The sequence below is a fragment of the Henckelia pumila genome, chromosome 2 (assembly GCF_033568475.1).
Source record: "Henckelia pumila isolate YLH828 chromosome 2, ASM3356847v2, whole genome shotgun sequence".
NCBI classification, from domain to species: domain Eukaryota; kingdom Viridiplantae; phylum Streptophyta; class Magnoliopsida; order Lamiales; family Gesneriaceae; genus Henckelia; species Henckelia pumila.
Window position 1 is genome coordinate 131,377,074 of NC_133121.1, and position 24,578 is coordinate 131,401,651.

Genomic DNA, 24,578 nt, shown 5'->3' on the forward strand with positions numbered 1-24,578 from the left:
GTTCGCTTGCATTAACGAGCCTCATTAAACGAGCTCGAATGAGCTTTTAACGAGCCGAGATCCAAACAGCTCGCGAACTATTTGACTCATTTACATCCCTATCGCTTAGCATTATATATTTATAGCAATATATATATAGAGTTGTTTTATGGTGCCCAACAACTATGCCCAACTCATTGCCCACCATGTATAAGTCAACTCACCAATTGTGCTGGTCAACTCACCTATTGTACATGGTGGACACGAAGTTGAACATAGTTGTTTGGCACTATAAAAGAAATATATATATATATATATATATATATATATATAATTTGAAAACTAAAAACATTCGTCCCCAGTTACATTTATTTTTCAAGACTGATATAAGTAATAATATTCATGAAACTTGCAGCAGTGAAATTTCATGCACAAGATAAGAGAAACACACATTTATTCAACACGAAACAGCATAACGAAAAACAGGGAACAGCTAAAGATTCAAGCTCATAATATCTTCATCTTCCTCCATGAGTTCAGCATATAAAATACCACAGCACAATAAGTTCAGCAAGTTCACTCGTTGTTTAACCAATCCTGCAAAGAGAAAAAAAAAATTATGTTTTTACTTCATCAGTTCAAGAAATCAAGAAAGATTTGATTATAGGAGAATGGAAAGCACTGAAGGTCATTACTTGGAGCAATCAACATCTGGCGAAATGGAAAAAGCCAACGAAATCCCGCAATTAGCCGGAAGAGATTGAGCAAGCTCGGGCTTAACATTAATGGCCTTGGAAGCATTCTTGAGACAAGTGCAAGCAGCCTGCTTATCTGCTGAGGTTGTGGTAGCTGCAGCAAGATTCGATGCGCCTGTACAGCAAGGGTCCGGTGGCAGTCCGCTGCCACTCCTCAAGTAGCTGATACAGGGCTGCATGTCCTTTATCACATCACTGCACTCGATTGCAGCTTCGGAAGATGGAAGTAGGACATAGAGCATGAGCAAGAAAGCTGCGGCTAGGGAACGAACAATCGGCATTGAAGATGTTGCCATGGTTGATATGTGGAGGTTTGAAAAATCAGGTGCCAAAACAAGTGGATTTATAGGCCAAGATTCGGTGGATTCGTGACAAGAATATGTTTAGTTATGTGATTGAGTGCAAGAAAGAGTGTTGAGGATCCGAAAAAGTCAGAGTATATAGTGCACTCGAGGACAAGAGAAATGGTTAATGTTCTCAAGTTAATGCAGCTGTGCGAGCATAACTTGCAGAATTAAACATAAACCTACTCCATGCATGTGGCGTAAAATATTCCATTTTTTATAAAAATAAAAGGCAGATATGGGAAGCAATTAGTTGTTTCACGCACATATTTTATCAAAGAAACTACAAAATCGTATAGCTTCTTAAGAAAGAACAGTTGACCACGATGAATACGAAGATTTTTCTATTTTCTATCACAGAAATTTCCCAGCTGTTTGACAAATAACATCATCGCTTTATTTGTTGACTCGAGTTTCACTCGACAAATACGTTTCTTGCCGCTTTTAACAAAGTAGAGCATGGTGTTTGTTGGTTTTGACTCATTGTGTAGTTTTATACAAGATGTTCACGTGAACGTCTTGCATAAAAACTAATAATGTGAGGTTTATCGACACTTTTTTGTTTTCAAATCAAAAGACGCACATCTTGTGTAAACTACACTAGTTACTCTATGTTATACTACACTATTTACTCTCCGTATAACATAGACAGAGCCAAGTTTGTTGACAATGTTCTAAAAACCTTGATTAAGTTTCGCTTAATCTCGCTTAAGCTTGAAGCTTCTCTAAAACGTTTCGCTTCGGCCAAAAGCGGTAAAAAAAACGGTCAGACATAGGTTGATCATGTCAAGTATCATTAATTACGCTTAAATGTGATTTTTCTAAAAACTAAAATTGATTAATAAGACGAAAATAGATAATAAATTAGCGTTTTTACTAATGAGTGATTGTTAGCAATGATATAAATGTATAATAGTGTATGACTTAGTGTAGCGATGATGCATATTGAGGGATTTTACAGCTAATGTTTTAAATTAGACCAATTAATTTAGTTTATGTTCGATGATACGGGATATGAAATAAATGATTAAATAAATTGAATAAGAATCTCTCAAAGAATTAATCTATTACACTTAATATGTTTGAGATGACTAAAATTATAGTTTAAATTAAAAACGATTTTCTACGTTTAAGTTCGCAGTAATCGCACTTAAGCTTAAAAAGCTTGAAGTTTGGCTCTCACGCTTTTTAAAACCTTGGTTAATATTATATTGTTCGGGCAATGACCAAAACAATAGCATTGTGGAAGTAACTTTTTTTTTTTTTTTTTTTTTGAAAAGGAAATATCTAATATACCACCAAAATTCAAATGTCATCGAGTACAACGTCGTGAAGCCATGCCGGAAAACCAGAAAAAGTCCAAGTAAAGGACGAGAACAAGAAAAAGCATGCTTAGCTATACAATGAGCAGCAACATTAGTCTCCTTACGCGAATGTTTGAGACCCAAAAAAACATCCTCCAAAAGAAGATTTCCAATGATATTGATGACGCTTCCATCAGGACCCAAACACACCGAATCATCAAGAATAGCACGAGTCGCCTCCAACGAATCTGAATAGATCCAGACTTTAGAAATATCACACATCTTGCGAAGCCTCATACCATTCAATATAGCCCTCAATTCACCCGCAAAAACAGAACCTGGATTTCGAATTGGGCATGCTTGGGCAGCCACCGTGGAAGTAACTTAGAGAAGGCCATATTGGGTTTCTTCGTGTGCAATAGCCAATAGTTAATGGCTAATATCGTGATAGAACATTCACTCACTGTACTCTCTAATCATCTTCATTGTTCGCAAAGCTTGGCTAGATCTCGACCGTGACCAAGCTCAAGTAAGTGGTTTCATTTCTAGATCAAATCCCAAAGGCCCAAGTCGAATATTTTCATATTTACAAATTAAATCTCTAGAACTCGAGTTATGGAATTTATTTTTTGAATTTTTAAAAATATTAATTAGATTACTATTCGAAAACCAATCAATCAAAATTGATTCAGTGGTAAATAATAAGTTAAAACATCGACGAGAAACCTTTGTATCCTGGACAACTAATCATATGTTTGCAAACCACAGCCTGAAAAGATTAGCATCAGAACAACTAAATTTGAAAGTTCTTCATACAAATATCTCAGCGACACCAAATCCTCAAATTTCAAAGCAGACAAATACTGAAATACTGACAACAATTGCCAAATAAATAAAAGAAAACTAAAGTCTTGAAGAGTATCTACATCGGATGAACAGTGTTACACATGCCTGGATTCTTGATACACCATAGTGGCTGAATAGGTTCAGCACCAATTCCCCGAGTCACCATCCTGTATCTCCACTCGTTCAACCTATCAGTAGCCTCTACAGATCTTTTGTTTCCTGTCTCATCTCGATTCCCTGACCATAAAGTTTCACCCAAAGCTGAAGCTCGAGGCCAAATCCGGGGATCCATGACCGTCGGATCTGCTTGCTCTGACCATAATGCCACTTCCCCTCCTATTACCAGCTTCAACTCCGCCTCAGTCAGTCCGTAAGTTATGTCATAGTTGTATATGGTTTGCCATGTTTTAAACGGTCCACACCATGATCCGCCTTTACCTTGATCAGTACCAGGCGGCAGATCATATTGACTGTCGTTCCCCAAAAAGTCTCCATGCCCACAATCCAAGTAATAAAAGTCCGAAGACGAAACAATAGCACGATAACCAGAATCGACAATCCTTTTCGTGTTGCTTGGCCCATTGTTCCACGATTGTAGAATAACATTTTCGGGTGGAAGCAAAGAAGGGTTCACTTTGACATTAGCGTCCAACAAAACATCCTCCCAATAGACCACTGTTCGGTTCAGAGCAGTGATGTAGGGCAAAGTCGAATTAACAAACGTTTCAAGAATCTGACTCAAGGTTCCATTTTTAGCGAGGAAAGACTGTATTAAAGGATCGATTTTCCAGCAGTTGGGAGTGATTTCATCGGCTCCTGCATGATAAAGTTGATCGGGAAACATGGCAACAACATCATGGACAACATTCTTGACAACTTCAAGTGTCTTAGGATTCAAGGGATTCAGTTGACCAGTTCCCGGCTCAGCTGCGAACCGATCATCCCAACTAGATTCAACAGGCCACCAGAACTTATTTGCACAAGAGACGATTTCAGGGTAGGCTCCAGCCCAGGATCCCGTATGTGCTGCAAACGTGCAAATTCAGAGAATTGAGCAGTTGCAACAGAACAGTTGGCAAAATGCTACCAATTTAATTTGACATATAACTAAGATTTTAGTCCAAAATTCTGTCGCATGACATGTTTCGGTAAACAATAAAACTCGGGGCTGGACTTCCTGGACTATGTTTAGCGAACCTATGACGTTAGCATAATGAAACACAAACACACACATTTCGTAGATCAAACATTAAAAATGATTATTAATCTATTGAACAGATGGTTCTCTGTGCAATTGGCAGCGGATATTGTATGTTAAGGGAGGTAAAGGTAAAAGTCTTGATTTTTTTGAAAAAAAAATAGAGAAATTAGTTTGAGACAAAGGTTGTTCTTTTCTTACCAGGCATATCGATTTCCGGCACAACTCGAACTCCATAATTCATGCCATACTCCACCACAGTCTTCACATCCGCCGCCGTGTACGTCATATCCTCGCCGTACGCCCCCTTCGCCGCCAATGTTGGCTCTGACGGCACCACGATCGGGAACGAGTGCGAGTCCGTGATATGCCAATGAAATACATTTAACTTATTCATACTCAAAGCCCGAATCAGCCTCAGCAAATCCTCCACGCCATAGTAATTCCTGGACGTGTCGAGCATCACTCCCCTGTGCACAAACAGCGGCGCGTCGGAAATGTACAGCCCGCACGCAACTCTCGAAGGGTTCGAGAACACGAGCTGGGAGAACGACTCCAGCCCACGCATTGCCCCCCATGCTGTTCCCGCCGTCAACACGGCGTCGTCTCCAGTCGACGGGATGGTGAGTGTGTATGACTCGTTGACGCCGTGGGTCAAGGCGGCGGAAGGGTCAGAAATCGTGACGACGAGGGTCTTCAGCGGCGGCGATGAAGTGAGGTTGAGGAGTGGGGTGACGAGAGGGCGGTGGTGCTCCGTCAGTACCTGGCGGAGGTAGCGCTGGACGGCGGGGGAGAGGAAGCGGTGGTCGGGTGCGGAGATAGTGAAATCGGGAGAGAGTGAGATAGCCTGCGGTTGGGTCCACTGGAATATGGTGGGCTTGGGCCAGATGTTGAGTGGATAATTTTTAACGGCTGAGATTTGAGGAAGAGACAATATGGAAGCGCAGATCAAGATTGAGAAGAATGTGTGAGCCATTATTATTTGGTGGGTTCAATTGATTTTGGATTTCAAACCACATTTTTGCATATATATATAGTTTGTCTGAATCTTACCATGTCTTTTAAAATATTGACTACTTTGTTAACTCATCAATTTTACATGACTCATATCTTATTCGATTCGATTTTTTAAAAATATTATTTTAAATATCAAAAGGAAAAAATTATCACTTTTTTGTTTATATTGATTAAGTCGACCTGTCTTACGAATATAAATATATAAAACCGTTTTATGAGATATCTATTCATCACAACATTGTTATTGGAATCAATTATATTGAATTATGTTTTGGTAAGTTATACTTATGTAAAACTCAGAATCAATAATATTGCATTATGTTGGATCATTGATTTATTTTGTTATAGATATAGGTTAAACCTTATTTTTTAAATTTCTTAAGTTTATTTTGAAAATTATTGGTTTCCATTTTTGGGATTTTGGTTGATTTTATTTCGTGTTTTTTTAATTAATTATACACACTTGGGAAGTAAAATTGTGATTAATAGTTGCTGTATTTGAATCATCAAATGTAAATACTTGAAAGCTAAAAACAGCGTAGCTTAAAAATCAAGGGGTTGAATTTGAACACGACATAGCAAGAGTTTACAACTTACTTCTCCCTTGTTTGCTTGTGATTTGGAGTTTTTGGATTGTCAAAAGAATTTTTGTTTTTAATAATATACCAAACACCAACTATTTCATTTATTTATAAAGAACAAGAGTCCATTTTCTTTAGATTTCACTTAAATCTAATCACCACTAAAAACTCCAATTAAATTCGTCCATTTTTTAGCTTTTCCAAATAGATTTATTTCTTCAACGTTTCGTTTGTAATGTAGTGTTATTAATATTGATATTCGGGCTCATTAAAAATTATTTTTTAAATATAATCTATAATTCTCTCACCATTTTTTAATATAATGGTAATTTTCGTCTATTGAAATAAATAAATATAAGTATATAAGATTTTTTTTTTTAAAAAAAAAACCTTATATATAGATAAATATATGGCCGGCAGCAGGCGCTATCTTGCATTATGATTCTCTACGAACATATGGAGAATTTGTTTTAAAACCCAAAATATCTTGACACGAGCTGTTGCCAATTGTTTCCTTGAACGATGACTTCGACTTTTCACTAATTATAATTATAATATTTTCCACTTTTTAAATATTCTTTTTAATAAAACATTAGTATCCTATAACACTGAATGAATCTATTACTTATCTTTATATAAACATAAATATGGTTCCAATGAGAGATTTGTCACACTCAAATATTCACAAGGCCAGCTTTGTTTCCATCGGTGGCTTATTAAATATTAGGCTATATTTGGAAGGAGATTTTGATTAGAATGAATTTTTAGCGTGAAATGAATTTGAAATCTACCCGATATACATTTTAAAAAAAACAATCAAATAAATTTAAAATTCATAGATTTGAAATTCATTATTTTAAATATTTCCATCCAAATTCATCAGTAGTGAATATATTAAGAATAATGCTAAATGTACAACCAATATATCGTACAACGATAATTACAACAGTTATGTCGTGATATTTTGTTATTATCTCGTGAGATTTTGATATTATATCGTGAGATTTTGCATTCAATGTATCATAAGATTTGATAAATTAAATTTTTGTATTGAATTTTTTGTGGTGTAAAAATTATTGTATAAATTCGTTGTAAATGTTGCATTGCTCATATACTAATATGATCAGATGAATTAAATGGAACTTTGGTAATTATTGAATACAAGTATACATTATTATATGGGGAAAACAATAACCGGATATTCGGTATTACAATAGATCCTAGGCCCAAATTATATGGGCCAGTACTACCTAGGTCTGGGCCTATAAAATTCCTGGGCTTGTCAGCGGAATCTTGGTATTACAATATACAAAGACACGTGGACTTACAAAACGTAGGCCCATACCGTCTGTTAGTGTTCACTGTTCAATGTTCATCGCTATCCACAAGTCCCAAAAAGTCGTCAAAATAATAAATTAACATTAATAGGAAAAGGAAACCCAACTCCCATATTGTCACAACCATGGTAATTTTCAACCAATTATCATCCACAAAATGGCAAATATTGATAGAGCAGACTTAAAACAACCACCTGTTATTTTTGTACTCTATATATATTCAATGGTGGAGCCATGATTACTATTCCACACGACTTAGAATATTAAGTTCTCGAATTAAATTAATATAAAATGAATCAAAATTAATATATACAAAACTTTATTAAAAAAAATGGGCCATCAAACGTGGCTCCGCCCTTATATTCGAGGGCCTTCCCGAATAATCCGATTTATTTTATGTTGAGAACTAAAAAATTTTACATTTTTCTTCCAAAAAGTTGGATTATTGCAAAAAAAAACTTGATCTTATTGTGGCCTGGTTTGCATTACTGGAATTATATTGTTACAGAGCTTAACGTAAAAGAAAAGTGTTGCTCTATTCGTTAACACAGAGAGGGGGAAAAAAAGTACTTTTAAGCATTGGAAACTTACGTAAAAGAATTAATACTCGAAAACTTGCACGAAATGTAATAACTGATATATGGATATATCTTGCTTGGCCATTGGTTTTTGTCTCTTCCTCAAAGAATATACTAAATTCTTTCCTTCTTTCTTTATCTTATTCAAAACGAAATCATTAATCACTCATTATATCAATTAGTTCACATACCAGTACACTTAGGCGTTGCAATGATGGGGAATCGACTCAATGTTTTGTCTAAGATTTCCGATCGTTTCAAGAAAAAGAAGCAGCCTCTTCCTATCGAAACCTCGTTCAAGCTTCCTTCTCAACTACCCTCCTGGCCTCCAGGTGATCATCATCAGTCGCTTCTTCAACTGAAAATAGTGAAAAATTTGATCTTTCGCGCACATTTTTAATATATATATCTTATATGGTACTGTGAGCTAGCAAGATTAACTCTTTCATGAATGTTTTTTTTTTGGGAATACGGTTTAGGTGGAGATTTTGCACGTGGAACCATTGATCTTGGAGGACTAGAGATATGCCAAGTATCAGCATTCACCAAAGTTTGGACTGCGCACGAGGGAGGACCGGATAATCTCGGTGCGACGTTTTTCGAAGCTTCTACGGTGCCGGATGGATTCTTTATACTTGGTTGCTACAGCCAACCGAACAACAAGGCGTTAAACGGATGGATTCTTGCAGCAAAAGACGTGACTTGTGATCCTTGTCGGAATGTGCTAAAGCCACCAATTGATTATTCTCTTGTTTGGAGTAGTGAATCTTTGAAAATCAAGCAAGATGGTGTTGGCTATATATGGCTTCCGATCCCCCCTGAAGGGTATAAAGTCATTGGACATGTTGTCACGAATTCGCCACAGAAACCGGCTCTTGATAAGGTCCGATGCGTGGAAATAGATTTCACGGATGATTGCGAAAACGGGGCGTTGATTTGGTCTTTAGAGACGGGTGTGAATGTTTATATCTCGAGACCGAGAGTCAGGGGAGTTGAGGCCATGGGAATCCTGGCAGGCACATTCGTGGCTCGAACGAATGGCGTCGAATCTGATGTTTTAGCCTGTTTGAAGAATGCTGACGGGAGTAGAAATGCAATGCCTAATGTAGAGCAGATCAAGGCATTGGTTGAAGCTTACTCCCTCCATATATACTTTCACCCCGACGAAAACTACTTCCCTTCCTCTGTTACATGGTTCTTTCGAAACGGGGCGTTGTTGTACGCGAAAGGCGACGAATCGAATCCTGTTTCCATCGACGAAACAGGTTCGAATCTTCCTCAGGGTGGCGGGAACGACGGTGCTTTCTGGATCGATCTTCCCACGGATGACGCAAGTAAAGAAAGAGTCAAGAAAGGTGATTTAGCAGAAGCATGTGCTTATTTGCACGTGAAACCAATGTTTGGTGGGACATTTACGGACATAGCCATTTGGGTGTTTTACCCTTTCAACGGCCCCGCGAAGGCTAAAGTCGAGTTTTTCAACATTTCGTTAGGAAAAATCGGGGAACACGTGGGCGACTGGGAGCATGTCACACTGAGAATCAGCAACTTGGATGGTGAGCTGAAGAGTGTGTACTTTGGCCAGCATAGCAGAGGGATTTGGCTGGACTCATCCGAGTTGGAATTCGAGAACGGGAACCGGCCCGTGGCCTACTCGTCGTTGAGTGGGCACGCGTCGTATCCGAGGCCAGGGCTCGTGTTGCAAGGAAGTGGGAATATAGGGATAAGAAATGACAGTGCTAAGAGCAAGGTTTTGATGGAGGTGGGGGCTAAGTTTGTGGTGGTGAAGGCAGAGTATTTGGGATCGATTTTCGTCGAGCCGGCGTGGTTGAACTATGGAAGGGAATGGGGGCCAAAGATCAGGTATAGCATTGAGGATGAACTGAAGAAAGTTGAGAAGGTATTGCCAGGGAAATTGAAGAGGTTGTTTGATAAGATTGTGAGGAGTCTCCCTAATGAGGTTTTGGGTGAGGAAGGGCCTACTGGACCTAAAGGTAAAGATAGTTGGATGGGTGATGAAAGGGATTGATTGATTCTTAAGTAAACTTGAAATATTTTAGCTTCTTTTCTTCTTTAAAAAAAATAGAATGGAAGAAGCTATATTTGATGTATTTATTTAATTTTCTTTGTATAAATTTAGGTGAAGTTGTAAAGAAAGACAGAAGAATAAAATCACTAATAATTATTTTTATATATATAAGTTAGAGTGCATTGGGATCACACAAAGTCACAAACTATATGGTTTCAATATTTTTATAGAAATACTGTATAATACTATATCAAATTTATATAATAGAGTACAGTTTTAAAATTTGAAAAATCCGACCTCACTTACCTTAAAAATTTTAATAAATGTAATATTATTATATTACTAAACCAAAATATGGAAAAATGAAACAATAAGAAAGGAGCCGAATTTGGCCATATGTATGTCTTATCTTATAATGTAAACAGAAACATATGGAGTTTTTTCTAATTACCTAATTATAATTATTTGAAATAAATTCTGCTCCGGAAAGTAAATTTTATGGTAATGTAATCGTTATTCGTTAGTTCGTTAATTTGCATATTTTTTATTTTACAATGCCTACATGTGCGTTCATGAGGATTATATAGGTTTACATGTACGTTCTATTTGAAGTTATAATTTTTTTTTAAAATGCATTTGAAAGAGTTTTTCCAAATAAATTATAGAGATAATTTTGTGATATTAAATGTAAATTTTGTGATTTCAAATGCAATATATAATTCTCAATGTACATGTTGCATTACACATTTCCTTTGAAGTTACAAAATTATCTCTCAACTTTATTTCGAATCAATATTTCAAAATACATTAAGGATAGTTTGGTAATTTCAAGTATAATGTATAATAATCCAATGTGTAACTCTTTTTTTTTTACGCTCCAATATATAGCTCTCAATGTACATGTACCATAACTTTTTTAATATTTTTTGGAAAAATAAGTTTTAGTCCATTAACGTGTTCATGTTTTGGTTTTGGTCCATTAACTTTTTCGATGTGGGTTTTAGTATAATATTTTGCATTTTCAGTGTTTTTTTTGTTCAACTGCATACATGTCAACTTTTGATTGGTCCAAAATGATGACGTGGACCAATCAAAAGCTGACACGTATGCAGTTGGACCAAAAAACACTGAAAATGCAAATTTAGTGTACAAGAACCCACATCAGAAAAGTTAATAGACCAAAACCCAAAGAGGATAAAATTACTAGACCAAAAAACTTATTATTTTCCCATAATTTTTTTACCTGAATGTCGACGTGACATTGGACATGCAGGTAATGCCATCATCATATCAACATTTTCATTAACAAAAAACTAAATAGAAAATATAATTTTAAATTTGTGGATTGATATCATAAATTGATCAGCAACATGACAAAAAAAATGTATACGAACTAGGTACCGAATATGTAATTTCCGGATGAGTTCGTGTTAGCATAGATCTACTATCCTAATGTTGAATCCAAGCATCCAAAATTAATTTGGATAAAGAAAGAAAGAAAGAAAGAAAGAATTAATTAGTCCCAACCAATCATTAACATACCAAGACCCTCCTAGCTATATATAATATTCGACAGATCATATATGTTTTTGTGTATAATATATATCCATATCTACTGAATTATATACCTCACCTTCCATAATTCCTTATTCTTTTCCAGAACTGCTCATCTGTTGCTATCGATATATTTTCATTTTAATTAATGTAATAAAATTAAAATAACGCCATAAAATGTAACCCGATGTAGATAGTAGTGTTTGGGATTGCGCTATGAAGCACTTTTGAGTTTTTTTTTCATAAAATTTTGAAATGTTATAAAAAAAAAACTCAAAAGCGCTTTCTAAAAACAATTTCGAACACTTCCATAACTATGATCAAGCTGCTGGGTAGATAAAAAGTTGATGCTCATACTCGTTACTCGATAGTCAACTCGTTATTTTAATCCATCTTCTTTATGGTTCCTAAAATTAACGACATGAATTATATATTTGTTCTGCGGCTTCTGCCTTGTTTTTCAAAACAAATAATGTATGTTTTATTAATTTATATTCAAATCATGTAAGTAGTATTTTCCTGTAGTTGAAACGGCACGCACGAATGTTTCTGTCAAGATTTCAACGTCAAATTAATGAATAATTCTAAGGTATGATATTATATATAAGTTTATAACCCTCTTACATGATTAAATTTTACGTAACACTTTCGACGTTTTAGCTTCTCTTTTGTCTTTACGCATATATGTATATATATAGTTCGTATTTGGCGACTATAAACATCCATCCAACCTTCGTCAAAAGAAATTTCTGTCTCTAGCTAGCTAATTATCATGTTCCCGTCTCGTCTCGTTTCGTCTTAATTATCTGCTTGATCCGACTCACTAGGCAAGAGTTTTAGATTTTTCATGCTGTAGGAGACATAGATCAGCTAGCTATGATGAGGAGAAATTAAGAAGCTTTCTATCAATGGAAGAAAGGGCGGCCTTACAAAACCAAAGAATAATCATGAAAAGGTCAGGCTGGCAATATATGATCAATATATGCACTTGCATGTATATCTGTTGTCATTTCTTTGCTTTTAGATACACACGAAAACTAATCAAAGGTATTTGTTAAGCCACCACCCTTTTTCTGAAAATAAATATAATAATCATATTTTTTATGTTTTTTTTTTTACTAGAAGATTTTGTTGTATTGAAAATTTCGGATCTGGTATCAGATGAGCTACGATTGAGTTTGTATTTGAGAGATATTTGAAGGAAATATTTGAAATTTGAGATTGATTTGATTGTCATGACAAACAATATATAAATCCACAATTAATCACCTCTTGATCGTTACATTGGATTATTAGGTTTGTTCTTGAGTTGTGAGTGTGCATAATGTAAAATATGGTTTTCCAGTTTGCAATATTTTTTATATTTAATTTCGAAATGGCAAAAAGCAAATTATATTATGATCAATATCTGCACTTGCATGTCATGAGCATGTATATCTGGTGTCATTCCTTTGCTTTTAGATACACACGAAAACTAATCAAGAGTCAATTTCGTGAAACGTACATGCATGTCTCTTAATATATTGGGTATTAATTTTTACGTTAAAAATATTACTGTTTATTGCAAATATGAGTAAGGTTGATCTGTCTCATGGATAAAGATCTGTGAGAACGTCTTACGAAAACCTACTCGATATATATGTTTCACTCTTTAATTTCTTTTTTTTTTCCAATATTCATATAAAATATCTTATATATCTACATTCTTGTAGCACCCTTGTGTAAGTAGGTCACCATGAAGAATACAAAAAATTCCTGTGTCAAATATTGTAACTTCGATATTCCTAGTAGCTAAGGGTTGTAATTCCAGCGCCTCATGTGCTGCAACTTGCAACAGTCTTATGTTGAATTTTGGGGTTCGATTTTATGCTGAGATTTGATATTTACATTCTATATTCTGTTATTTATACTCAACTTTTGAAAGATATTTTATACATAAAATGTAGTGTAGAGAATAAAAAATAAAAACTAAATATCAACTCGTTATTTATTGTAGATTTGAGTATAATATTGACGAAAAATACTTGTTTACTAATTACTACGATGATACAACAAACTAAAATATTTTCATTAACTATTAATGTCCATTAAAATATTATTCACAAAAGTTATAATATTTACGTCATGCACTAAAATAATAATAAAAAGTTTATTTCTTCTTTCTGTTTACATAAATAATTAGTTTGCTACAAACAAGCCTGTAATAATAATAATAAACAAATTAGCGCTACAAATTATATGCCAAAAAGGACAATTTACCTAAAACAATAAACAAAACGCTACAACAACGTCGGACATATATGCTCCACCTGTTCATTATTATAACGCGAAAACCTAAAGGAAATTTTAGAAAAAAACACCATGTTTCCGGTGCTCCAAAATTGAATAAATGAAAAATGTCCAATCACCTAATAACGATTAATTAAACCACTTAAAAAATAGTCTAATTTTCAAATTGTCTCCATGTATCATGCATGTAGTGTGTAGATTCAATAATAAAAATCGAATCAATATACATATCATTACAATAATAATGCTATTCAATATTTCTCTAGCTCCCCGAAACTTACTCCATTTGCACTTGCTTCCCGCTCTTCTTTATGTACCCATTAAATTCAAAGAAGCAAAAAAATAAAAAAATCTCAATATCATCATCATGAATTGTATATTTGCCATAAAAAGGCGCAAGCTATTCAAAAACATGATGAACTTTTTATACCATCATATATAATTATAATTAAAGAAATAAAAGTGGATCATTGTAAAATAATAATGCATGCAAGAAGAAAGTTTCTTTAATGTGGGCAAAAGAGAGAGTCAAAAGCTGCCAAAAATGCATAACAATATCGCGGGAAATCAGACAACTTATTGAAAGAGACCAAGTTTTCCCTTTTCATAGCTTACTTACAGATCTAATCCAACCTTAATATATAAAAAAATTAACCACATTTGGGATTAAACAAACTAACACTACTCTCTTAGTTCAATGATCATCTCGATCCGCGTGAGAATTTTCTTGTTTCCATACTTTTCTATTACCAATACACAAGTATGTTTGTTTTCATGGGGCCTGCGAAAATCCATGCATGTTGCACTGATTTTTTTTTAATGGTTGAAATATACACTAGAAAAGTGTCTATTTCCACCACCCTTTTGCTTTTTTCTTATTGCAGGCCGGCACATAACCAAGAATTCTGTCTAGGGAACTTCTTTTATTTGAAAACAAAAGAGAGTTTTTTGAATTTCTTTTGCCTGAAAAGATATATAGATAGATAAGAGGGTTGCATGTGTGTCCTTAATATGTGACATGTGATTTCTTGATCTTTAATTTGACAGAAGATTAATGGAGACACAAGCTGGGACTGGGGCAGAAGTGAGGCGGCTCAATGTCGTCTACTTTCTTAGTCGAAAGGGTCGTATCGAACACCCTCACCTCATTCGAATCCATCATCTGTCAAGAAATGGGGTTCGCTTGCGAGGTCTTTTTTTCATTAGTTTGAGTCAATCTGTTCGAAAACTCGAAACGAATCACGCTTGTACGTGTCTGATATGTGTGGATATTTGTATATGACTTAGATGTTAAGAGATGGCTGGGAGATTTGCGCGGAAAAGACATGCCGGAATCATTCTCTTGGTCATACAAGAGGTATAAATGTACTTGGTACTTTTTTGTCTCAACTTTTGCCATTTGGATGGGCCAGTCTTTTCTCTTCAGTGACTAATTTCTTGATCAAATTCTAAGGGGAAATGATTCATTAATTTTGTAATTTTGACCTATAATTTGACAGGAGATATAAGACCGGCTATGTGTGGCAAGATTTATTCGATGATGATCTTATTACTCCAATATCAGACAATGAATATGTTGTCAAAGGATCAGAGATTTCATCCTCTATTATCAACAGAGGTAAACTAATTTTTAGATCAGTCTACCAAAAGTTTAGATTCTGGTATGAAATTCAATTTGAGCTGTTTCTTTCATGATATATACTCTGACAGATTCTGCATGCACCCAAAAAAAATCTGCAGCAACTCAAAAAGATAAGCAACCAGCAAAAGACCGAAAAACAGAGGAAAACCAAAGCCATTCATCAGAAACTTCGTTCAATGTCCCAAGAAAATCTTCATCCGAAATCGAAGAAGAATCCCTCGTCTTCGGCTCCGAGACATCAACGTTGACGGACGACTCTACGAAACTCGAAATGGAGAAGAATTCAGACACAGCAGCACACAAGAAACAAGAGAAAAAACCCGAAAAAATCGAGACTTCTTCGTGGACTTCCGACGACTCCAAGCTCAAGAAAGACAAGAGCAGAAGCAACAGAGTTAAGATTAGTACCACGCCAGCTGATTCATCCAACAGCACTTCCTCCTCCGAGCCTCGTTTTACGAGAAGCAAGAGCTACTCTAGTGGCGCATCGAGCATATTTCGGAACTTGATGAACTGCGGTGCTTTGAGTACTAATGATTCAGCAGTTGTGATGGTCAATAAGCAACACAAATACCCTTTATTGAATGTGTGTGGTAGTGATCAAAGAAATGTTGATTCATCACTAATATGCAAAAGGGATAAGCTTGGAGGCTCTCATAGGATCTTTGGGACTCCTAAATTGGCTCATTCCCATTGGATTAGTGGCAGGTATTTCAAGTTGAAGCATTTATATATCCAAAAATATCCTACAATTTTTAGTTTAAAGTCAAAAAGTTTGGGTCAGTTATTGTACATTAGGGTGGTTAGTTAGTTACAATTGTTGGATAACAGGAAGAGTTGCGATGGGGTGATGGATTCAACAAAGAACAAGATTGAATTTAAAGATCAAAGGGTGCCTTGTGCTGCTAATTTCAAGCCTATTAACTGGCCAAATTGCTCGTAAGTACTTTCTCCATTTGAGTTCTATACAGTATTCGACTGATTATGATTTGAATAAGCTGGTTCAATTGTTGGTGGAAGTTTGGTGTCATTACACACACAAAATATGGACATTACTTTGCTCCATATAGAATATTGAATTTGACAGTCGCACGGATTTTTATTACTTGGACAATGACATTGATGGGTTATTATAACAATCTTACACAAATTCAATTGTTTTGAAAGAAATAAAATATGGAAATTGTTATGCGAACACATCATATAATATTTACCGAAAATTATAGCTCGTGTTAGTATTATAATTCAAAAATTTTAAACTCTATGGCAGCAATATTGCATCATATTTGGTTGACTAATAGCTTTTTATTGCTTGCGTATGTATTGGCAGGCAATGTGGGAAGCCATTCAAGCCAGAAAAGCTACATGTCCACATGAAATCTTGCAAGGCTATCAAATCAAACTCCAAGGAAGCTGCAAACTCTCCTGCTCTGAAGATCAAGATTTAGCGTATTGAAGTTTTCTAGCTCATTTATTGTAACAACAATTTTATGACCAAGAATTAACATTTAGTGGTAATAAATCTTTCTTGGTGGCAAAGAAAAAAAGTTTCGTTTTAAACTTTGTTGTTCAATATGTTTAACCCAAGTGAAATAATTTTCATCATGAAATAATACATCGGCTCACTATCCCTTAAAGAAAAGAAAAAACTTGCACTGATAGACGGCTACAAAGTACATACGCATCATGAACCCATGAGTTTCGAATTTTACTTTCGATGATTGAATCTGGAAGACTCCGCGACCAACCTCGATGAACTTCTGGTTTTACTTCGATGATTGAATCTGGAAGACACCGCGACGAATCTAGATGAGCTTCTAGTTATACCTCAACGATTTTGAATCTGTATTACCTCAACGATTTGAATCTGGAAGACTCCGCCACCAACACATTTCAATTGTTTGCTGTTTTTTTTTGTTTACAAGGATAAAAAAAATTCGAGTCTTGAACCTGAGAATTTATCTCCAATGTTGTCAGATTGGTTATTAATGATTGGCAACCATTTGCCTTTATATTCATAGTTTTTTCCTAATTCGGAAAACTAAAAAAAAAATGAACTCACATTTTAATACCACCTATGGGAAATTTGGGTAGCTATGTGGGCTTTTTGGGAATTGTTCTTCATTATAGCTCAGCAAACAAATTATAACTTACTGATATGAAATAAATCAAGAACTTCACTACTACAAAAAAGTCCACTGATTGTCAGTTTTTTTCAAAAAAACGTCGAATATAGAAAAAAAATTAATTATTTGTGTATAAGGGGCAGAAACAGAGCATAGAAAATTACAAAACCAACGGAGAAATGAGCATCCCCAACAAACTTTCCCACACTTGCTACGTTAGAATATAACTGGACAGAGGGACTTTCATATTTCAAATGCTTATTTGTACCCAGCACCACCTCATCTAACTTGAGGTTCGAAACTTGCCGGAGGAGACATCTAAGCACCACAAAATGATCGATTCATACGAACATCAGTGTCAGTAACTTCATGCTCACAAGAAATAATCCGGTGTTCTTCGAGTTACGTCAGGTTCTCCTCTCCTTGGAGCTGGCTCAAACTGAGATGAATTTAACAGAGTGAGTTGATATCAACTAAAGATCACTAACATGCACCAAAAAAGAAAGCATAATGTCTGAATATACAATACGATCATTATTGCAGTGCTTGTCAATGAACTTAATTGACATAAAAATGAAAAGACGGGCAAAGAGTAAAACCTGGATAAATGTGTGCTCTCTGCAATCATCTACTTCCAAAATGGATGCCATATTTCCGCAGCGATAACAATAATTTGGAGCACTAAAAATAGTGACGACCTTTTGTTCCTGTAATAGGGGTTCAAAGGTTAATTCATAACAAGCATCCAGTCCTGGGAAAGGTAATTAAAAAATTGTGTTCACAATTACGGATTGCAATGATTACATGTGCCCAGTTATATCCCTCCATAACTAGCTGATGAGCTCTAGCAATAAGCTTTAAATTATTGGTGTGATTGAATTGCTCTGATATATCCTGAAACAGTATGGTACATGATTAATAAAATGATTGGAGAAATGACAACAAGAATATTTGGTTAGTTGTTCGATGGTTGATATTTACCTGGCCAAAAGTGTATCCAGCGCCACGAGGGGAGATGCCCCAACCACAACGATCATCAGGATCAGACCACAACAAATCACACATTGGACCTTCATGTGGTACTTCTTGAACACGATCAAAGTTTCTTATATTATCAAGGGTTTCGATAGAGGGAGATAATCCACCGTGCAGACAAAATATTTCTGATTCAACCTACGCAAAGATTACAAATCAATTTGAATGCCTTCATACACCAAAGTTTTTTAAAAAAACAATAGCATGACAAGGGCCTCAAAAGTATAAACTGCATACGATAACTATAATTTTGTTCACTTCCATTTACTCTGGCGTACACCAAACAAGGAGAAAAGAACTGCAGGACCAAGGACTAGCTTTCCACGTATATTACACAAACAGGTCCGAAAAAATAGAAGGATCTAAAAAAGATAAGTAAATTTACTAACCAAAGCAGTCAGAGGGAAATAGTCAAACAGATCCGTGAATGTCTTCCATACATTAGCATTCCCATATCTATAATCCAAATGAAAATGTCAATATTTTTTCATTGATATGGGATGAAAAAGGAGGGAAATAATATGAAAAACAGGTACATGATAAAACAATTGGTCATTTAGATACTTTCTTTTCATTCCTATAATACACAAACTAAGATTCCAAATGAGATGCAACCTTGTCAAACATACAGGTCAAGTTTGTTACATTCTCATGGAACTCGATATACTGCTGGGAGGGATCGTAGCATGCCTCAGAGATGCAACCATGTCAAACATATGGGTCAAATTTGTAACATTCTCATGGAACTCGATATGCTGCTGGAAGGGAATGCAGCATGCTCTGAGGCACGCACTTACTCAAGAGCTTTATCCATTAGCCCTGTTGTGTCATTTCTCATTTCCCCATGCTTAATCTTATTTCTCGACGCTTTACCTATGTACTCTTCTAAAAATCAATTGTCTTAAAACTATTCAAAACATTCAAATTAACATGTAGGCATATGACACCAAAATAAATACACACAAACTACAGCCAGCAAATCTTTAGACTCGTAAATCTCTATGGTGCTCTATTTTAATTTGGTATCTGCTTCAGTTATCTAAGAATGCACAATCTGGTGAAAAATTTAAAAACAATTGCATCTACAACTGGTGCTTTGTATACAATAAAACTAAAGTGTCTTTCAACTACTCAAAACAACACACTGGATACCATGTAACATTTAATTTCAGCTGTAAGCATGCAAAAGGAGTAAAGGCCATTATTGTGACAACTGGACCATACCAATCCTACGCGAGAACATTTTTCCCAAAAAATCTTCAGACTATCAAACACTAGTACTGTAGTACATGATACAAATTTTTGAACATGGCGTGAAGAAAATAATATAGGAACAGAATGAACTCACTTTCGCAAGCATTCATCATAAAACCCATAGACTTGAGTTATCTGCAAGAATAAAATAGTTGTTTGACATAACATGCAGAGCCAAAAAGTTTTATAGTATAAAAAACACATCAAGATCGCAAATAAATTCAGTGTAGGCTTAGGAAAAAACACAGTCAACTTAAACACAAAAGGTTAACTTAAAATATTTAGCATACATGCCACAAAGTTTGAATGTATCTCAACAATAAAATTAACTGAATAAATAAGGAGAGGATGGTAAAGTAGAATACTACAAACACATTAATCCACACACAATAGAAACCCTGCAATGAATTGTCTCGGTTTTTAACATAAGCAAAGCTAAAAGTAGTGTTTATTTAATTGCAATCAATCAGAACCAGACCACACATAAATAACACCTTTCAGATAAAAGTAAATGAAGAACTAGCGGGAATTTGATAAAATAAATTAATACCTGTCTACTTTCATGATTTCCTCTGAGAATTGTGATCCGTTGTGGATAGCGCACTTTCAGTGCTACTAGAAGCTGCAAGAAACGAGAGGACAAATATCTCAAATTTCAATATTTCTGTTTCAAAGCAGAATGGAAGGAAAACTGGGCTACCAATATTTTCTGATTCGAATGTATAGTCGTTAAGCTAGTACTTACAGTTACAGTTTCAACTGAATAGTAACCCCGATCAACATAATCTCCCATAAACAGATAATTTGTGTCCGGGCACTGTCAACGAGTAGATTAATCCGTATTAGATACTCAAAACGCACCTATACACATCAATTAAATGAGGTATGAAGTAGAAGAGGTTGAGAATAACAACCTCAACAAGACAAGTTAATAGCATCATACCAAGAACAACCCACGCCCCACCTATTTCTCAGACTAACTCACATAGAAATGAGACTAAAAGGAACCAACCTTATCCAAATAAAATGACAGTACAGATATGTTACCAATTTCAAGCAAACTTGACCACAAACCCCACATAGAAACACCAACATATACCATTCCCTATTAATTGTAACTTTTTTAATAATTACCACGATGATTGGTTTAATATGTCAACACTCAGTATCTTTTTTTTTTTAGTCGAACACACTCGTAATATTATAGAGAAATATAATTGTCCAACATTACAAGCTTATTCAACCAAACTGGAAAATTTCCTGGATCCCATACAAATTGGGAAGACGAAGAAATAACAAAAGCAGCTAAAGCGTGAGCAACCGTATTAGCCGATCTCCGAACATGCATAAAGTTGATATCACCTTGTCAACACTCACTATCTTTAATGGTGGCCAACTAGATAAAAAAGTATGCAGTAAAGCAGGCATCACAAACAGAATCATTAAGGGCAGTTATACAACATATGTGAAACATGATCAGAAAAAGAAACCTGTAATAAGAAACATTCATCAAGGGCAGTTATACAACATATGTGAAACATGATCAGAAAAAGAAACCTGTAATAAGAAACATCTATAGAAACAGAAATAAACAGAATACCAATCAATATGTCTTCATATTTAAAAAGAAAAGTAATATACTATGATCCAGGGTAAAAACTATTTTTTCCACTTCAAATTGTTATCATATCATAGTTATTTAAGGCGCAAGACACATGAGGATCCTGGAGCCTGAGGCGCAAGGCGCAAGGCACAAGGTGAGGACTGAAGCCCGACATCGAAGAAAAGGCGCACTACGCATAAACTGTTCGAATTCGCGTACTTAAAGCAATCTTACTAAACTATTATATAAATTGAAATAGATTTCACAGGATATTAAACAATGATATCTAATAATTAAATCCCTCTTCTGTCTTCCTACGGAACACATTAGATGAAGAGTTGGAGAGGTTTTGGAATTTAACAAGTGTCTGGAACTAAATAGCAGAGAGAGAGAGAGAGAGAGAGAGAGAGAGAGAGAGAGAGAGAGAGAGAGAGAGAGGCTGCTAATATATTTAAGTGCCATTAAAATAAAATAAAAAAGAAGACAAATCATAAGGTGAAAAAAAATAGAAAGGGAGTGTTGAAGTAATTCATGGAGTAATATAGAAAGAAGCATTTTAAGTGAAACTGCAAAGGGAAGAAAAAATAAAGGCTGCGCAGATTGAAATTAGGAGAAAGGTAGTGCTCTGTGCTTAGAGTTTTAATGGGAATAAAAGTCTCTCGATACATACATGCAGTATTTTCTAATAATCAAATGTTTGTGGGATTGGCCTTATTGGGCTTAAAATCATAGGATGGGCTTGGGTTATTTTAAAGTTGAAAAAAGAATTAGCTGACAAATAGTTTCACAGAAGCTAGCTTTTTCTCGCCTAAAGTGAGCCTTGCACCCTGCAAGAGGTGTGTGCCTGGGCTCGCCTCTTGCGAGGTCTGCGACTGGGTAGTTACCAAGCCGCACACTTTTTACAACTATGTATCATATACAAGACATCTCCAAGTTACACTCAAGTTCTTTGATATCTCGGTCAAACATCGATTAACCAGCTCAAGACAAAAGGGTAAAGAACATGTTAAGTGTCATAGAAGACTACAATACCTTCCCTCCAATTCGGAAGAGTTCAGCAAGATCATGAAATTGTCCATGAATATCACCACAAATTGTCACAGGGCTTTTTACAGGCTGCATAGAGCAACAAATAAATCAACATAGTATCCACTGACAAGGGAACATCAGTTGCTGAAACTCGTGTGAGTGTCCATACAAGTGTTAATTAGGATTATACGATGAAACACCTCGGACATGCTAAACCAGACCATATGATTAACTAAGAAAACATCAAAATGAGCCAAAACATTTAGAAAATACTGCTTAAACAACACATTCTGGAGGCATCAGCATCCAATATTTATATATGATTAAGATAATAAAAAGGTAGGGTCAGGAAAATAATCAGTAGGCCAATTGGAAATTTTTCCCCTCTGAGATCTTATGGCATCAAACAATCCGTAAAACTAACCTAGTTTCTTTACAGAATCTTTTCTTAGATAAGTATAAAATTATGGACTAATAGAATGAATTACAATTCAATCAATTCTCTCCGTATAAACTATAATATTGTACAGAGACAGCTTGTGTCAAATAGGTGGTGGATGTCAAGTTCCAATTCATACTAATCAGGTACCATCTTTTAGATAGCTCAACCTGAGTACATCACACCAAATAGCAGCCACGTACAAGGCTTTGGTATGTCAATTCGTGATAATGAATAAAAAGTAGAGTAAACTGTTATCTTCCAGGTTAATAAGAATACTTCGAGTTTCAAAAATAACCTAAACTAATATAGATAGTAACACTAAACGGTGAATTGTTTTCATACCTGGACATTGCTCTCCGTCATTAGTATCTCTTTTGCTTTCTCGCATAAGGCCCTAACCTGAAATAAATAAAAAATGAGGTACCCTCATATTCTACACCTTGTTTCATATGATGAATGGATATTATGGGATCAACTTGAAAAAAGGAAACAAGAAGAGACAAACTACAGGATCAACTCATTAGCTAAATCAAGCATAAAGACACTGATATACATTTGCATTTAAATCACATTAGAAGCAACAGGCCGATTTCTAAAAATCAACCACTTAAGAAAAATGCATAGAAGGCCAATTATAGTTTCAACAAATTTCTAACTTCCCCTGAATCTCTACAATCCAAAAGTTATCGACTGGTAAAACTGGAGAAGGGCAATTCATATCAATCATGGGCACATGTGCGGGGCAAAAGACAATAATTCACGACATTACAAATAAGTTTTACGACAGAAAATAAAAATTGAAAATTCATCCTACAACTGCCATTTCCTTCCTCACTCCACACCCATTTCACTTTCAGCATCCATCTGAATTTCCTGGCATGTATAAATGATGTTAAGAAACCATCTCCAAATGCCACAGGTTACTAAAACAAGATCCAAAATTTCCAAGATTTTGTCACTGTTTCTCAGGTAAATATAACTTCAAAGATAAGAATCCAATGCATCCATCGACCATCAGTCATTCCGAGAAAATCCAAATGATCTCATCTACAAACTTCTTGACAAAAGATTGAAAATCAATCGAATTCCTATCGACTTCTCTCACTTAACATACAAAAAATCACATCGACGAGAACGAAATCTAACATCTGAAAACCGAATAATATATCCAACAACAAAACGTGCAGAACAAAGAGCCGAAAATCCTCCACTCCTCAGCAAATTCAAGTCCACAACACGCACCAGATCTGTAAAAGACGACGACAAAAACAAAATAGAAAAATAAATTAAATAAATTAAAAGGGACGAAAGAAAACCTCGGGCTCAGACAAAGGCTTGCACTGCATAAGCTGAACAATATGTTCGTCCAGATTTCCATTCGCGCTCGCAGCTGCCAGATCCGCGCTCATCTTGGTCTATGTTAATGTTCCAATATTGTGTATCAAAAAAGGCAACCGGCGAAGAAATTTCGTAACCCTAGGCCAAGATTCAGGTGATAGATAATCTTCGGAGGAATTGTGCGTGTGCGGGGGATGAGAGAGAGCTCGGCTGAGAGCAGATGGTGGAACCGAGGGAGATGGAGATGGGAGGAGGAGCCAATTTTCTCGATCTGCTTTTATTTAATGTTATTGTTTTG

At 35.4% G+C, this 24,578-nt stretch overlaps 5 protein-coding genes across 7 annotated transcripts; 2 read left to right on the forward strand and 3 right to left on the reverse strand.

Annotated features, from left to right (window-relative positions):
• Positions 1 to 304: 304 nt before the first annotated feature.
• On the reverse strand, positions 305 to 1,047 carry LOC140884992 (non-specific lipid-transfer protein 8). Its single transcript, XM_073291902.1, has 2 exons — positions 675 to 1,047; positions 305 to 576 (listed from the first exon to the last, which is right to left on the reverse strand). Exons 1-2 carry the CDS (start codon positions 1,028 to 1,030, stop codon positions 567 to 569), a joined length of 366 nt encoding a protein of 121 aa, XP_073148003.1. The 5' UTR covers positions 1,031 to 1,047; the 3' UTR covers positions 305 to 566.
• Positions 1,048 to 3,093: 2,046 nt separating this feature from the next.
• Positions 3,094 to 5,402, reverse strand: LOC140883486 (beta-hexosaminidase 2). Its single transcript, XM_073289976.1, has 2 exons — positions 4,628 to 5,402; positions 3,094 to 4,254 (listed from the first exon to the last, which is right to left on the reverse strand). Exons 1-2 carry the CDS (start codon positions 5,400 to 5,402, stop codon positions 3,305 to 3,307), a joined length of 1,725 nt encoding a protein of 574 aa, XP_073146077.1. The 3' UTR covers positions 3,094 to 3,304.
• A 2,437-nt stretch (positions 5,403 to 7,839) lies between these two features.
• LOC140883743 (hypothetical protein At1g04090) lies at positions 7,840 to 10,134 on the forward strand. Its single transcript, XM_073290324.1, has 2 exons — positions 7,840 to 8,271; positions 8,419 to 10,134. Exons 1-2 carry the CDS (start codon positions 8,151 to 8,153, stop codon positions 9,966 to 9,968), a joined length of 1,671 nt encoding a protein of 556 aa, XP_073146425.1. The 5' UTR covers positions 7,840 to 8,150; the 3' UTR covers positions 9,969 to 10,134.
• Positions 10,135 to 14,536: 4,402 nt separating this feature from the next.
• Positions 14,537 to 16,975, forward strand: LOC140884878 (protein SOSEKI 1). 3 transcript variants are annotated; one of them, XM_073291760.1, is made up of 7 exons: positions 14,537 to 14,571; positions 14,859 to 15,001; positions 15,099 to 15,168; positions 15,311 to 15,429; positions 15,522 to 16,161; positions 16,285 to 16,392; positions 16,784 to 16,975. In XM_073291760.1, the coding sequence occupies exons 2-7, from the start codon at positions 14,866 to 14,868 to the stop codon at positions 16,899 to 16,901; spliced, it is 1,191 nt and encodes a 396-aa protein (XP_073147861.1). In that variant the 5' UTR covers positions 14,537 to 14,571; positions 14,859 to 14,865; the 3' UTR covers positions 16,902 to 16,975. The 3 variants fall into 3 exon arrangements, with proteins under 3 accessions (XP_073147861.1, XP_073147860.1, XP_073147862.1); XM_073291759.1 differs by having other exon boundaries at positions 14,568 to 15,001; XM_073291761.1 differs by having other exon boundaries at positions 14,568 to 15,001; positions 15,552 to 16,161.
• A 636-nt stretch (positions 16,976 to 17,611) lies between these two features.
• Positions 17,612 to 24,578, reverse strand: LOC140877521 (serine/threonine-protein phosphatase PP2A-2 catalytic subunit). The gene is made up of 11 exons (XM_073281060.1): positions 24,259 to 24,578; positions 23,285 to 23,341; positions 22,504 to 22,587; positions 20,614 to 20,685; positions 20,419 to 20,490; positions 19,963 to 20,003; positions 19,004 to 19,070; positions 18,561 to 18,752; positions 18,384 to 18,473; positions 18,179 to 18,286; positions 17,612 to 18,018 (listed from the first exon to the last, which is right to left on the reverse strand). Exons 1-11 carry the CDS (start codon positions 24,349 to 24,351, stop codon positions 17,953 to 17,955), a joined length of 942 nt encoding a protein of 313 aa, XP_073137161.1. The 5' UTR covers positions 24,352 to 24,578; the 3' UTR covers positions 17,612 to 17,952.